The sequence below is a fragment of the Elephas maximus genome, chromosome 21 (genome assembly GCF_024166365.1).
Source record: "Elephas maximus indicus isolate mEleMax1 chromosome 21, mEleMax1 primary haplotype, whole genome shotgun sequence".
Classification (NCBI taxonomy): domain Eukaryota; kingdom Metazoa; phylum Chordata; class Mammalia; order Proboscidea; family Elephantidae; genus Elephas; species Elephas maximus.
Window position 1 is genome coordinate 40,896,549 of NC_064839.1, and position 15,253 is coordinate 40,911,801.

The window sequence follows — 15,253 nt, forward strand, 5'->3', positions numbered from 1 at the left end:
ATTCAGGTGCCTTGATTTCATGCCACCTTGTTCCCATTGCCCAGCGAACCCCCTTGAGGAAGGATCTGAAAGAAAGTAAAACTCAAATCAGGTATTAGTGACTTCTGTTAAACTTTCATGAGGGGTATGTGATAGAGGACGAGTGGAAACATTGGATTTGGAGATTGTAATAAAATAGCAAAGTTTTGCTGTTCTAATAAGGTCTGTCTAGCTTTTAATTCTCCATGTTGTCTCTGATTCCATACAACTGTACAGTCATTGGAGAGTGTCCACATTTATTGTGCATATACTTGGTTTGGAGAAAACATTTCATTCTGTTTTCCTCTCTTTCAGGTTTCAAGTGCCCCATTTGCTCCAAGTCTGTGGCTTCTGATGAAATGGAAATGCACTTTATAATGTGTCTGAGCAAACCACGCCTCTCCTACAATGGTAAGGGCTCGGCCTGCCTCACCTGCTGCTTTGGGGGGGGCGGGGAAGGGGCAGCCACTGCTTCTGTGGGGAGCCTTTGATGAGGGTTTCCCCAATATTACATGGCTTCCTGCAGCATTTATACCCTGCCTTTTGACAAAAATACCTCAGTGGTAATAAGGAGCCAGACTTTTCTGGGGAACCTGTTGTGGAAGTCGGAGAAAAAGAGGAGTGGGACAAGGAAGGGAGGCACAAGGTCAGGTTCAAGGTGCACTGTCTCTCAGGTTGCTCAATTAATCCTTTGCCCTTTATTCTGCACCCTCAGTTCTTTGGACATCTGGTTGGGAGATAGGGCCACCATTCCTTCACTGTTCACACACCTGACTGTGGTTGGCACTGAGACAGCTGGACTCACTCCAAGAGTTAGTTCTGAGCAGCAGAAGGGCCCCAGAGGGAGCATTGTCTCCTTGGGGAAGGGCCATCTGTCTGTTGGTGGTGGGCACGGAGTAATGGGAAGCCTGATTGTTCTCCTTGTCACTCTGCAACTCTCCAACACCTGATTAAGCTCTGTGAGCATAAGCACAATACTTGGACACCCTTCAGTGATTAAAAATGCTGGCATGCTACCTAGTTGCTCCAGCACAGTCAAGCTGCTTCATACCAGGGCCGTGGTACTTCCTACCTGGGAGGCTGTCTTAGAGCTGAGCAGTGAATAACAGGTAGGATTATGGAGCCAGAGGATTCTGTGAATCCCAAGTCACCCTAACATGGCACCTCTGTGAACAAAATGAGTATAAACAGGGACAGATTACCTATAAGCAAGGTATGCATGGGCTTACTTGTGCTTACTTACTAATCCATCATGCACAATTTCACCTGTTTTCCACCACATCCTTGATGAAACTCATGTCGTATTGTGTACTACAGATTAGTAAGTAAACACAATTAAGCGCATGTGTACCTTGCTTACAGTAAGCCCATACGTACCTTGCTTACTGATACTGTGCTTACCGGTACCTTGCTTATTGGTTAATCCGTTCCTGAGTATAAACATCTGCGGGGTATGATATGGGTAAGAATTTGAAGTTAAACTGATTTGAATTCAAATCGTGCTTCCACCACTTACTGGCTGTATAATCTTGGAAAAGTTGCTTAACTTAGTGGAGCCTCAGTTTTCTGGTCCATAAAATGGGGATATCAAACCATGTTCATCAGAGAGCTGTGTCTTCTAAGAGAACAGGCACTATGTCTGAATGGGGGTCTCTCTCCAACCGTGGTACAGGACCTGCCTTCTAGGGTGAAAGTCACAGCCATGGTCAGGAAGAGTCCTGTGATTAATCCTTAGAGTCTGAGGACTGTGCTCAAGGGGAACCTGGGTAATTCAACCACATCCTGACTGTGGAAGTTTGCAGGATAGACCCTCCTCACAGGTTTTGGGCACCTGCCCTGATAGCCTCCTCAGACCCGGACTGCTCTTTTCCCCACGCAGCACCAGCCTAGACAGGGCCTGTGGTGCTGCTGGAGAGTTTATCACTTTCCAGATTGCTCCTGGGAAATAATCATAAGGGACCTGATCTACTGAAAGTGTATCTACTCTTATCTCATAATTACTTGCTTGGCCAAAAGGTTCTGGATGTAGGGGGGCCATGCTACCACTTGTCCCAGCTGCAGGCAGTCTGATAAGCTTTGCTCAGGGTGGAGACCAGCTCAGGGCAGGAGATCCTCCCCCTTTATATCCTACCTGGTGTCAGGGAAGCCTCTTCTTTTCTCCAGGGACAAGGGAAGGCCGTCTCCTGGGGACTGGCTGCCACAGTGTCTCTGACTCTTGTCACGTGTTCCCTGGGCTTTCTTTCAGACTCGTCTGTGTGCATTCTGTCGAGGGTCCCCAAGCTCGGCTTTGTTCCTCTTCCCCATCTCTGCTTGGGACCACAGAGGGTGAGGAGTCCTCTACTGTGTCTCACAGCCCTCCCCAGCCATGGCCTCACAGACTGTATTCACTTATCTGTCCACATGTGTGGAGACCTTATGAAGACCTCTTTTTGTCCTGTGGACTGTTGGAGAGAGTTCTCTGTTGACATTGTCTTTGCTGTAGTAAGAACACAAAGAAGCCTCAGAATGACCTCAGCCAGAGAGAGCCTAGCTGTTGGAGTTATCAGGGAGAACGCTGGGAGAGTAGCTGTGGAGGCAGAGTCCTCTTGGGGCCACCATGAGTAAGGGGCTATCACACTTAGAGAACTGGGAAGGTGAACTGCCCATGATGTCTCCAAGCATCTCTTGTCCTCTTCCGGATTAGCCCTTGAGCATCTGGTCTTACCAGCACCAGTCCTCCCCACCAGCAGCCATAGGGGAGGGTTGTCCCTCCTCTTTCACCACTGCCTGCATAGGAGACTGTGGTTGGTGTCCCCTCAGAGGAAGAGAGGTTGGCTGGCTCACCCCCCAGCCCAGGTGTAAGCTATACCAGTCCTATTTTTCCCTTTTCCTCTAATTGAGAGGCCACCTCCTAAGGCAGGTGTATGTCTGGAGAGACTGGAAAGGAGAGGCTTTAAACTCAAGGATGTCTTTGCAAAAGCCATTCTTCTACCACCAGAGGCAAAGTCGCATTCCAATGGTACTATCAGGGGAATTTGCCTTAAAATGAAGAAGATGCTTCAGAAACAATAGTCTGACTCCTCTGTGGGTCCTATTAAGGCAAAAAGTAGATCTTCGTGACTGGACTGCTTATATTCAGGCATTTGTCTTTCCTGAAGATACCCAAACCTTCAGATACGAGGAAAGCATTTTACCAGCTGGGATTTGAAAGCTTGGAGTACCAGTCTCCAGGGGCAACTGCAGGTCTAGGGCTGGTTCTAGTTCCCTCTTGAATTCAGACAATCCTTTTCTATAAACACTAGAGACCGGGGCTTTGCCATCAGCCTCTTCTCTGGCTCTTTCTTAGCATTGGCATGAATTGACAAGGGTCAGCCTTCCTCCTCAGTTCTCCAGTGGCCGTGGGCCAAAGCCTCAAGTCAGGAGATGGGGGTGTTTATTTTGATCTGTCAGTACCATGTTTTACCCATGATCTCGCATCATCCCAGCCTCTCCTGTTCCTCTGAACCTTTTTTATTTAAAACAAAAAAACTGTGAAGAGATTTAAAGAATCTATGTGTAGAGCTCTTGGAATCTTTCTGGAAGGGAACAAGATGAGGCTTTCTTAATGGTGAGAGAGAGAAGTGCCATTTCCTTACGAAGATCTGCTAGACCCTCTGGTCACTCCACTGGAGACTTCCCATCTGCCTACACACACACGCACACGCACGCACACACTTTCTGTAATTTCTGGCACCAATTGGGGAAATTTTTAGAAAATTTACAGTGGCTATGTAAGAAGAAATTCAGTGAACCACCAAAGGAAGAAAGTGGAAATCTCCCAAATGAAGCAGATAGAAAGTAGTATTTTTCTTATTATGAGGGTTGGCCTGAGCAGTGGGTTGGAAGGTCTCCAGTATCTGCCGGATTGAAAAAAAAAAAGAAAAGGTGAGACTAGTTTAACTGGTTTACCTTGTGCCCAGGAGATAATGTGCAGACTAGTACCTGGTGCTCCCAGGGCAAGCACCTGGCCATCAAGACTGGTGACCAAGCTGAACTATACAGGAGGGGCAGGGAATGGTGGTGGACCCCAAAGCACTGATGGTGACGTCCTTTGTTCTGGAGCTCTCTTCCCCAGGCACCCCTGGACCAGGACTCCTGAAAGATGTGCGCACAGCATAGGAGAGAGGAAGAAGTCGGTGGGACCCAGTGGTGTGGGTGGCTGTGGTCAGCTTGAGTGGGCCTTTTGCTTTCTCCCTTTTCCCCACCTGCATTTACAGTTGAGACTTTGGGAACGTACCCTCCAGGAGTGCTCCAACTGTGTCTCTCAAATTGCTCTGCCAGCAGAACGAATCTCAAGATGTGGGCGTCTGGCTTTCCTATGAACAGAAGAGAATCCTAATAGCATGGGGTGGATACAAGACCAGCCAGGATCCCTGGCCCCCGGAGAGTGTGGCTGTGGCAGGTTCCTGTCAGCAGTATATGGAGGGCCTGGCTGTCAGACTGCTTCAGAAGATAGCCTCTCCCCTCACCAGCCCCCCTGCTCCTTATTGTCATAACCCTCTCCTCTTGCCCCCATCTTCAAGGGCTCTTGAGCTGTTAGTTGTCACACAAGCTTTCTTTAAAGGAGAGGGGGCCTGGCTCCTGTAAAAGCAGAAAGACCTTCTGCCGACACATGTAAACAGGTGCTTATTTGACCTGTTGTGTCTTTTGCTCTCAGAGACCCCTGTGGTGGGCTGGAAGCGCTTTTTCTCCTGACTGGGGAAGCCATTGTGGGCTGGAGAGTTTGCTGGCCCTGCGTGGGATGCTGGGAGCTATTGTTGGGTGCCGCAGCAGTGCTAGAGTCTGGATGGAGTCAGGCAGCTGCGGAGGTGTCCCGATGTTCCTTCTGGGAGGAAGGAGGAAGGAAGGGAGGAGGCAGGCTCACCCAGATTGACTGAGCCTGAGTGAATGAGGACTGGGAGGGAGGAAGCCTGCAGGGCCAATGCAAGGGGGGAGCCAGAAGGGGCCGGCTCTAGGAAAGGGGACTGGGCAGCATAGCTGGGGGGGCCCGTCAGTATGAAGCCTCCAGGCCTCCACTGCCAGAGCTGTATCTGGTTCACCCTCTGGGCTCTTATCACTGCACCCCAACTTGCCTAACGATTGAGTTGCATCTAACAGTCTTGGGGTGTTGGGGAGGGCATGCTGCTGCTGATGGAGGAGCCCAAGGTCCGCCTTTGCCTGGAGAGCAGAGCTTCCCAGATTTCCCAAGAAGGGTACCAGCCAGGCCCGGTACCATCGACGCTACCCTTTCCTGTCCCCTGGGAGCCCGGGCAGTGGCTCTGCAGACTGAAGAGGCTGCAGGATCAGGAGGTCTGCACTCAGGCTGGAAATGAGGCCAGGGGGTGGAGCCTGGGTTCCTGCATCATCTGCCAGGGATTCTGCCTCTGGCTCCCACCTTACTTCCCACTGGGCCTTAACTGCCACCAGGCACAGGGAATGTATATGCATGTTCCACTCTGCTGCTGACTCAGAGTTCACAGTATCAGCCTTCCCTCCAGCCAGCAGGAATGTGGCTGTGGCTATTTAGGCCTCCCCACCCCTCCACGCTGCCAGCAGCTCTGGGGACTTTGAGGAGTGTTTCGCCAGAGCTGCCCACAGGGGACGTAAGCCCCAGTGTGGCAGGCCAAGGGCAGCAATGCAGCTCTCTAAGGTCTGGTCTGTTCTCTCTGAGCACCCAAGTCCCTCTGCCACCACCTCCCCCCATTCACACATCCACACAAGGACTTGAAGCTGCTGCCTGTGAGCTGGGTAGCGTTTGCAGCCCAAGGGAAGGGACCCATGTCGCTTGGTCTTATAAGGAAAGGAGGCAGAGTGGTCAAGTGGAAGGAATTGGGCTTGAAGTTACATCTGGATTCAGATCCCAATTTAGCTACCCACCAGCTGCCTGGGCTCATCCAGGCCACCCAACTTCTTTGAGCCGCATCTGGAAGGTGAGGGAGGGCGTTGAAATATATTTGTGAGGTTCCTGGCATATAGGTGGGCCCAAAGACACGAGGGCTTGTTTTTCTCCTTCTACTTTTGTTTGATGGACAGCTGCTGTCAGGAGGGCTGCCCCTGGATCTCTAGGAGGAAGAAGAAATAAATAGTTCATCACCTCCCACCCCCAGCTCTATCACAGTCTTCACACCTCCCATTTTGGTGCCAGAGACCTGGCCCTGCCATTCTGATTTGGTCCCTGGGTCTGATTGCAGGGACAGGTATTTGGCACCCTTGGCCAGGCCAAACACACTTCCAAACTCTCCCTAGTACCAGGAAGCTTGGGGGATGAGGCAGTAAGGACAAGGCAGAAAGCGCAGCCTGTTTCTGTGTTCTCATCAACCAGCATTTGTTGAGGCCCTCCTCTGGGTGCCTGGGACACTAGAGGGCCAAACTTCTGTGGGGTAAGGGCCCTTGGCTTTGTGCTATGAAGTCTCAGCCATGACCTCATCCTCACAACAGGCAGCAAGCTCCCATCCGATGAGTGTGGATATCTTGTGGGAGCTGGTCAACATCCACACTTTGGTCTTGCCAACTTCCACTTCCCTGCTAGGATCCCAGGGACATTTGTGGGCTGCTGATTCCCAGAGCCCTAGGGATTAGGACAGGAAGTTTCAGTCACCCACTCAGACCGCTTGCTGGCCTTTTGCTCTTCCTGTCTTGATCTCTGGGAAGAATGCTGCCCACTGGGCACTGCACTAGGTATGGGCCTTGCTGGCTTTCCCAGGCTGTCAGACTCTAAGCACCTGACTCCACCTCACCCCCAGGAGCCTCCAGGCAGCCTTTTGCAGCCGTGGCCTCAATTCCAGTGAAATGTGCTCCCTCCTGTGTACCAGCCTGGCTGGGTTCCTCACATTGCTCAGACCCAGGCTAGCACTACGTGTAGAGATGCTTTATAAAATGTGGTGTGGTGGGATCTATGGTTGGACAAGTCTGAGTCCGTGAATTTCGCCCTAGGAGAAGAAAGTGAATTGCCCAATACCTCTCGCCTTCCCCTAGTGATAATGTGAAAAGGTGAGAGTCAATCCAATCTTGTTGAAGAAAAAAAAAAAAAAAAGAAGAAAGCCTTTATGCCACATCTCCACCTGGCTTCTCTTGTCCCAGACCTCAGTCACCCTCAAGGGTTCACTGCTAGAGTTGACTCAGTCTGAGAGCGTGCAGCCTGAGTGGGAAGCTGTTTGAGTCCCAGAGAATTCTACCTTGCTGCTTGGGCTCACAACTGAGTTACCAATCGCGGAGGGGTGGTGGGGAGTACAAGGGAAATCATCCTTAAGTATGGAGTTTGATGTGAAGAAAAGAACTAAGATCTGATGCCCAAATACTCATTTACAGATGAAATGCCCAAGACAAAGAAAGTGGAGAAGACATGTCCTAGAATGTCGACAGTATGACTCTGCCCTCTCAAATTTAGAATATTTTTCCTCCGATCCTTATTGGGGTTTTTTCCTCTGATATTTTATTATGAAAAATGTCAGACATACAGCAAAGTTGAGTTTTGCAGTGAACACTTACCCATCACCTAGAGTCTACATTATATTATACTTGCCTTGTCACGTATCTATTACCCCACCTCTCTATCCAGCCGCCAAATCCCTCTTACCCATTAGATGATTTCAGAGTAAAATGCAGACATCAGTATACTTTTTTTTTTAGTAGTTTAAAATAGCAATCATTTATTATTTATAACAAGTCTAAAGAGGTTCTGCAGATCTGGGCCAAGCTTGGTCAGTCTCATGTGTTTGGGTTCAACTGATGGGTAAGCTTGGGCCTGGCTGGTCTAAGATGGCCTTAGCTGGGCAGCCTCTGTTGATTATTTTCCACATTCTTTAGCAGGCTAGCTTGAGCTTGTTCACATGCCAGTGGCAGGATGCTGAGACAGAGGAAACATGGAAACCTCTTGCGGTCTAGCTCGGAATTGACACAGTCACTTCTGTCACATCCTACCTACTTCACATGGCCAGCTCAAAAAGTGGGAAAACAGGCTCCACCTGTTGATGGGAGCAGCTGAAAAATCACATTGTACTCCAGCTACATAAGTCATAGCTACCAAAAGTAGCAACTGTTATTATTCCTATGTTATAGATAAAGTAACTATGGTTCCAGGAGGTTCAGTATCTTGCTCAAGTTCATGTAGCTAGTAAGTAAAGAACCAGGACTTGCACCTGGCTTAATAGGTAGGGCAGACCAACGAAGATCTTGAGCATGGAAGTAATGTTACCAACAGAAAAAGAAGGAAGGGATCCTTATACGGCTAAATGATGGCACCAGAGAGAAGGGAAATCTTGATTATTCCAGCCCGTTTTCCACTCAAGTGTAGAGAGGTGTTAGGACTTAACATTCCCTCTCTCTTTTTAAAAAATACGGTTTTTGGTCTCAACCCACCTGGAGCAAAGGCAAAGGAAGAACACCAAGGTCACACGACAACTAAGAACCCAAGAGACAGAAAGGGCCACATGAACCAGAGACCTACATTATCCTGAGACCAGAAGAACTAGTTGGTGCCCGGCCACAATCGATGTCTGCCCTGTCAGGGAGCACAACAGACAACTCCTGAGGGAGCAGGAGACCAATGGGATACAGACCCCAAATTCTCATAAAAAGACCATACTTAATGGTATGACTGCGACTAGAGGAATCCCAGAGGCAATGCTCCCCAGACCTTCTGATGGCACAGGACAGGAACCATCCCCGAAGACAACTCATCAGACATGAAAAGGACTGGTCAGCGGAGGGGGGAGAGAGATGCTGATGAAGAGTGAGCTAATTAAATCAGGTGGACACTGGAGAGTGTGTTGGCAACTCTTGACTGGAGGGGGATGGGAAGATAGAGAGAGAGGGAAGACAGCAAAATTGGCACGAAACGAGAGACTGAAAGGGCTGACTCAATAGGGGGAGAGCAAGTGGGAGAAGGGAGTAAGATGTATGTAAACTTACATGTGACAGACTGATTGGAATGGTAAATGTTCACTTGAAGCTTAATAAAAATTAAAAAAATATGGTTTTTAAAAAATATATATAACAAAATTTTGCTATTTTAACCAATTTCAAATATACAATTCAGTAGTATTAATTACACTCACCATGTTGTGCAACCACCAGTATACTTCTTCATTGGGTTTTTTAATTATAAAAATAATGCATGTTCTAACAGTTAAACAATACAAAAGTATATAAAAATCTTTTTTCTTCTAATCCTCCTCCCCCTCAGCCATTAAGATTTGTGTATCCTTCCAGACATTTTTCTATGCTTACACAAACATATATGCACAAAGACTTATGTATGGCATTTGACACCTTAAAAAAATGGGATCATCCCTTTATATTGGTCTGCAGCTTGCCACGTCTGGAGTCTAAGGTTGCGTACCAGTGGTAGGCTGCATGCCAGCTCCTTTTTCAGTCTTGAGATTTTTTGTATCTCCTTTCAGGTAGGCCCTTGACTTAGCTAGATGTTAACAGCCAGAGAAAATGACCGCAGATTGTTCTGGTAGCTAGGAACCTTAGGGTGACTTTTCTCAGAACTCCCGTGTGTGGGCAATTAAGTACTGAATCGGTTTTGTTTTATGCATCTTCCTCGGGGTTCCTGGTGGGGCACTTGGACTCACCATAACCTTCTAGGTCCTGAAGGATCCTCATCTTAATGTCATCTTGACATGGGACCCACGTGTCTCCCTTTCCACCATAATCATCAGAGGCCACAAAGAAGCAGCAATGGAGGAGGACACCCAGGAGGAGGGGCCCAGTCCCAGCACTACCATTCATGAACCCACTGACTTTAGGCAGGAAGTTTAGCCTCTCTGGATTTCAGTGTCCTCGTTTGCAAAATGGGATAACACCATCTGCCCTGCCAAGCTCGTAAGATTTTTAGACTTAAATGGAAATGTGCACATGCACAAACACACACACTCACGCATTTGTACATACAAGATCTTACTGTGCATCACTGGCAATGTTCATAAGCAATTAAAATTTTTTAGTGGTGGGGAATTGCTCTTGCTACAAGCTTTTTCTTTTCTTTACATCCATAACCCTGATCTCTTAGTATTTCTCCTTTAGTTGTGAGAACTTCTAGGTAACCTTTTGCTCACTTTGTGTTCATCTGCCCTTCGAATATTGAAGTTAACCTTGGTTCGGTCTTCTGCCTTCTTTGGATTTCAGGATAAACTTTCTCCCCGGGCAGTCTTTAATCCCACATCTGTATCTGCCACCCACGTCTCTATTCTAAACCCCGGATCTAGACTTCCAGCAGACCCCTGGAGGTCTCTATTAGCACGTCCAACTGGAAACCCCTGGTTGACAGCTCCCACCTAATTCTGAAATGGTCACTTCCATCCTGTGCCCATCCTTCTCCTCCAGGTTTCCCTTTCTCAGTGCAGAGAGCCCTGTGAGCCCAGCTGCCCTCATCAGCACCCCCCATTCCTCCCCTTCTCTCCTGCACTGCTGCGTTGGCCTCCAGAGGCAGCTCCCTGTCTGTGGCCTCAAGTCCGTTCTCCAGAAGCTTCCAGAAACCAAATATGCCCCTCAGTTAACCAGATAAAGCCCAGACACCACCCCTTCCATGGCCCCATGTGTTTCTTTGCACCTCCATAACAAACTCCCCGTAGTTCCCAGATGCAGGCATACTGTTGCCTTTGCCTGGAACATCTTCCCCTTCACCTTGTCCGTCCAGCTCACCTCAGCGTGACCTTCTCCCAGAAACTTGCATGAACTGTCCCCACCCAGTTTAGGTGCCTTCTATATCCCTCATACTTAGCCCTGTCTTCCTCATAAGGCTTTCTAGAAATTATTGGGCCTTCAGTTTTTCTTGTTAGACTTTCCCCGGTAGCCCATGAGCTTCTTGAATGCTGAGACTGTGGCTTATTCATTGTGAGTCACCAGTGCACAGAATGTCATAGAAATTTAACAAAGACTGTTGGCTTGGCAGTGGTGGGTGCCCATATTCTGCTGGGGATTTTGACTTATGATTTTGCTAATAACCATGGTAGACAGTAGTCTGCTTCTATTCGTTCTTGCCTCATTCCATTCTCACCATTACCATATTTTTCCAAACCAGAAATCAGTGCCTCTGGCATGTGTGTGTGTTTAGGGGAAAAGTATACAACGTGTATAAGGAAACCATCTGCCTCACATTGCCTCCGCTATGTGCCTCTCCCTCTCCAAGCCATTTTTGTCCTCCATTGCCTGGGCCACTTGGTTATTAATCCTCTCTTGTCTCCATGGTGAGGGCCTTAAGACAAGGCCCATCTTGGGCTTCAGTGTCCCACACAGAGCCTTGCACAGTCCAGGCCACCCCAGAAGCCCCAGCTGGTTCCTGGGCCTGTGGCTGCTTTGTGCTACCTCTTTGCTGGTGACTAACCCTCTCCCCGCTCTCCCCCTCCCCCCTGCAGATGATGTGCTGACTAAAGACGCGGGTGAGTGCGTGATCTGCCTGGAGGAGCTGCTTCAGGGGGACACGATAGCCAGGCTGCCCTGCCTGTGCATTTATCACAAAAGGTACCATTCATTTACATCCCGCATCCCAGAGGCCCCTTTGGGGCGGGGGCAGACCCTCAACCCTAGCTATGCTTCCCCTTTGGGTCCATGACGACCTCTCCTTGTGATGCGGGCTCTGAGGAACATCGAGGCAGAGGCCTGTAGACGGGCGTGCAGTGTGCTGGCAGAAGGGTTAGGGCCACCCCAAGCACAGTCAAGCACTGAAGCGTCAAAGGTTTGGCTCCGGTTTGTTGGCTCTGGATGGTGGCAGCTGCTGGTGAGAGCCGTGGAGCCCACAGCTTGGAGGTGCTCAGGATCCCACCTGGGAAACTGATTCTCCACCTCACTCCCTGAGCCTTTTCTTCCTCTTCCACGGTTATGAGAGCCTTAATCAGTGCAAGGCGGGCACATGGAGGGTGGGCCTGCTGGCACCTGGGCAGCCTCTGCTCCCAGGGACAGGAGCCAAGAATCGCCACTACCTGTCAGGCCACAGCGCAACAGGTTGCTATAATTAATTAGCAGGGCCAAGGCTTGGCCTTGTGCTCCTGCCTGGGCCTCATTCTGGTTTCCAACTGGAAAGAAGACACCTCTCCCCTGATGGGGACGTGCTGTGCTGCCTGTGGTCACCACCTGCTCTCTGGCTCCCTGAGCTTCCTCATGACACATAGGGCTTTCCAAAGCCCTGAGTCTTCAGGGCCGCGGGGTGACTGTCCAGCCGGCACACAGATGGGGCTGGTGCAGTGGAGGCTGGGGTTGGCCTGGGGGTGGAGTCTTGGACTGGTCCCGGCACAGTGTTCTAGTGCCCCAGGGAGGCACTAACCAGAACCAGAATAAGAAAATCTTTGGTCCTGCAGAGAATTATGCAAATAATCTGTCTGGTTTCTGTCTTTGAAAATACCCAGATGTTGGCTTACGAATCAGAAAGCTGTCTTTGGGCAATCTCTGTTTCTTCTTCGATTCCGACAATGCTTTTCTGTAAACACTAGAGACCAGGGCTTCCTGTCAGCCTCCTCCCTGGCTCAGTCTTAGCATTGCCACAAAGCCAGGAAAGTCAAGCCTCCCCTCCCCACCTCCTTAGGGAAGAGTAGAGGCCAGTTGCCAACCACAGCAGAACCACATAGAGCTTGGGCATCTCCTGAGAAGCCACCCCCTCAGAGGGAGCCTCAAGGCTGCTCCTTTGACCAAGGAGAGGGCTGTCTCAGGACCCCGCAGCCATGGCCAGCCGCCATCTTTGTTCCCACATCCCCACCTTTCAACCTTTAGAGATAGTTGACTAGCTGCCCTGTGCCTTCTGCCTGCTCACCCTGCACCTCTCTCTCTCATAGCTATTGCCATCCTCCTGGGCTCTGTGCACTAAGGCCTTGGTCCCGCTCAAGGCCATGGCCTTCCCCTTCCTGCAGGGCACAGCCCCACCAATTCCATGCATAGAACTGCCCCAGGTTGGCTGCTGCTTCCAGCCTAGCCAAGATCAGTTTTGGTATTCTGCCTTCTCTCTGCTTCAAAAGTGGATATCTAGAGTTGTTTTTCCCTGGCGTCCTTTCAGGAAAGGTTTAGGAAACCCCTGCTCAGGAATCCAGCCCTTTGAAAGTGCCCCCCATGAAGCTGTCTGGTCAGCAGGTAACATCATCTCCCTTGCCACCCCCTCCACTCAGTTGCATAGATTCGTGGTTTGAAGTGAACAGATCTTGTCCAGAACACCCTGCGGACTGACCCTGCTGGGCATGCTCGCTGACTCCTCTCAAAGGTGAGCCTGCCGGGAGGCGGTCCGGGCCCAGGCTCAGGTCAGGTCACCCGGGGGGCCTGCAGCGGGGGCTGGGAAAGAGGGGGAAAGGACACAATACAAACTAAGATGTACACATTGCGAAGATGAATGTGGCTGAGTTAGAGTTAGGTGGAGAACAGACCAATGTATTTCGGACGTGCAGGGTGAATCTCCCGGAAAAAAGTCCAGGACTGTCCCGGAGTGCAGCGGCTGGAGGGGCAGCACGCTCTTGGGAGAATGGGGGGTGAACCCTGCTCGGCTCTGTCCTCATCTCTTGGCATCTCCCTTTCTTCTTTGTTGACCAGGGGCTAATTGTACCCCCCTCCCTATATGAACATTGCCCTCATTCAGTGAGACAGTGTAGGGGATGGTGTACTATCCACTGCAGAGTGCTTGTTAGCAATTGTCTTTACTGCTGGTTCTTCTCAACTGTAGGCATTCCCTCACCCCTGCTTCCAGACGAGTCTGAGGCCTCCAGGCCCGACTCAGCCCCATCCACACCACAGCAAGATCCTGATTCCACCAGCCAGCTGGCTCACTTCTCCCCACAGTGCACATGCCCCTGTATAACCATCCTGGTTTGACCTCTCATTTTTTCCCCAGGGCACCTTGCTTTACCGATGGCCATCCTCTCCCGCCCCCATCTTACCTGTCCCTTCAGAGTTCTGGGCTGGCATTTCCTTTTTTTTCTGGAAAACACACAAAAACCCTCAGAAATGCCAAAACCCTGACTCCACCTCACCTCATATCCAAAGGTTTTGGGGCTTCTTTTCTCTCTTTCCCTTTTTTGTTTTGTTCTCTGCTAGGTTTATTTTATTTATTCCAAGTAAACTCCCAGAACAGCTGATGATGTCAGACAAATCAGGGACATTTGCTCTTTTTACCTTCACCTCAAACACTGATGACATGGGGAGAAGAAAAAGCAAGGGTGAGAGTGAGGCAGAGGGAGTGGAGCCCGGCGCTGGAGTGTGAGTCCAAATTCCCGGCATGATGTTTGGCTTCAGGGGCCCTTCCCAGACCGGAACCACAGACGCCCGCCCCGGCCTGCGCCCCAGCTGGATGGCATGCGGCCGGCCCTCTGGCCAGACGGAGCACGACTTATTTATTATGATCCACACAGGGACAGACAGGCCCTGTTCCTGAGAGGAGGCTCATCGGACACTGGGGCAGAGCTGAGCTTGGGACACCAGTGGGGACAGGGTACCCCTGCTGCACTGACTTCCAGAGAATGGCTCTCCCTTTCTCCCCGAGGACACCCCATTGGATGAGAGCGAGTTTGAAAGAAGAAAGAATCAACTGCTACCCTTCCCCTCACCCCCTCATCCCAGGAGGGAAAGGGCATTTTCTTTTTCACCTTTGAAAGGCGTTGTGGGTCTGTCTTTAAAGTGTTTACAAAAAAAAATTATAAAAAAAACAAAGTCTAGTGTCGACTGGTGTTTTTCCTCGTGATGTTTACAGATTGCTGTCTGCTGCCCAACTGTAACCCACTCAGTGACAAACGAACCAGGCCAAGGTCTCCTGCCCGCATTCTGATGGCATGTGTGCGTGACACACACAGCCCTTTCTTCCCCCTGCACCCCAGTCAGCCCTCACCATCACCAACTTCACTGCCCTGTTTTTTTTTCTTCCATTTTTTCTGCCTCAGTTTTGCACTTTTCCTTCCCTGGAGACCCTGATATCTTGACTTTATTGCCAGAAGGCAACCCATCAAGGACCCTCCTTCCCTTCCATTCCCATTTCCTCCCCTCTCTTTCCTTCTGGTTCGGGTCAGTTCAGAGGACTTAACCATCACAAGTGTCCTGCAAAAATGCCTGAACATTTTTCTTAGACCTTTGTGGATTCCCGCCCCCCACCCCAGGAAATGTTAAAAAACAAAAAGGACTTATTTAAAAAAGATGTACAACCTACTTGTTTTCAGGCACTGTTTGAGAACATTTTAGCCATTGATGTTCACACGTGGCATCAGCCCATGCGAAATAGGTTTCTGTATTTATATACTAAAATATGGAAAAACATAAAATGTAAAAAAAA

General features: G+C 49.8%; 1 protein-coding gene across 5 annotated transcripts in view; it reads left to right on the forward strand.

Moving 5' to 3' along the window:
* The window catches only part of ZNRF1 (zinc and ring finger 1), a 99,377-nt gene extending 84,251 nt beyond the window's left edge, over nucleotides 1–15,126 (forward strand). The window contains exons 2-5 of one of the 5 annotated variants that reach the window (XM_049864986.1): nucleotides 334–429; nucleotides 11,376–11,481; nucleotides 13,113–13,204; nucleotides 14,029–15,126. In XM_049864986.1, coding sequence (XP_049720943.1) covers nucleotides 334–429; nucleotides 11,376–11,481; nucleotides 13,113–13,170 — 260 coding nt within the window. In that variant the 3' untranslated portion in view covers nucleotides 13,171–13,204; nucleotides 14,029–15,126. Of the gene's footprint in view, nucleotides 1–333; nucleotides 430–11,375; nucleotides 13,205–14,028 lie in introns of those variants that run through there. The other 4 variants (XM_049864989.1, XM_049864988.1, XM_049864987.1 and 1 more) reach the window with 4 other exon arrangements.
* Nucleotides 15,127–15,253: the final 127 nt, after the last annotated feature.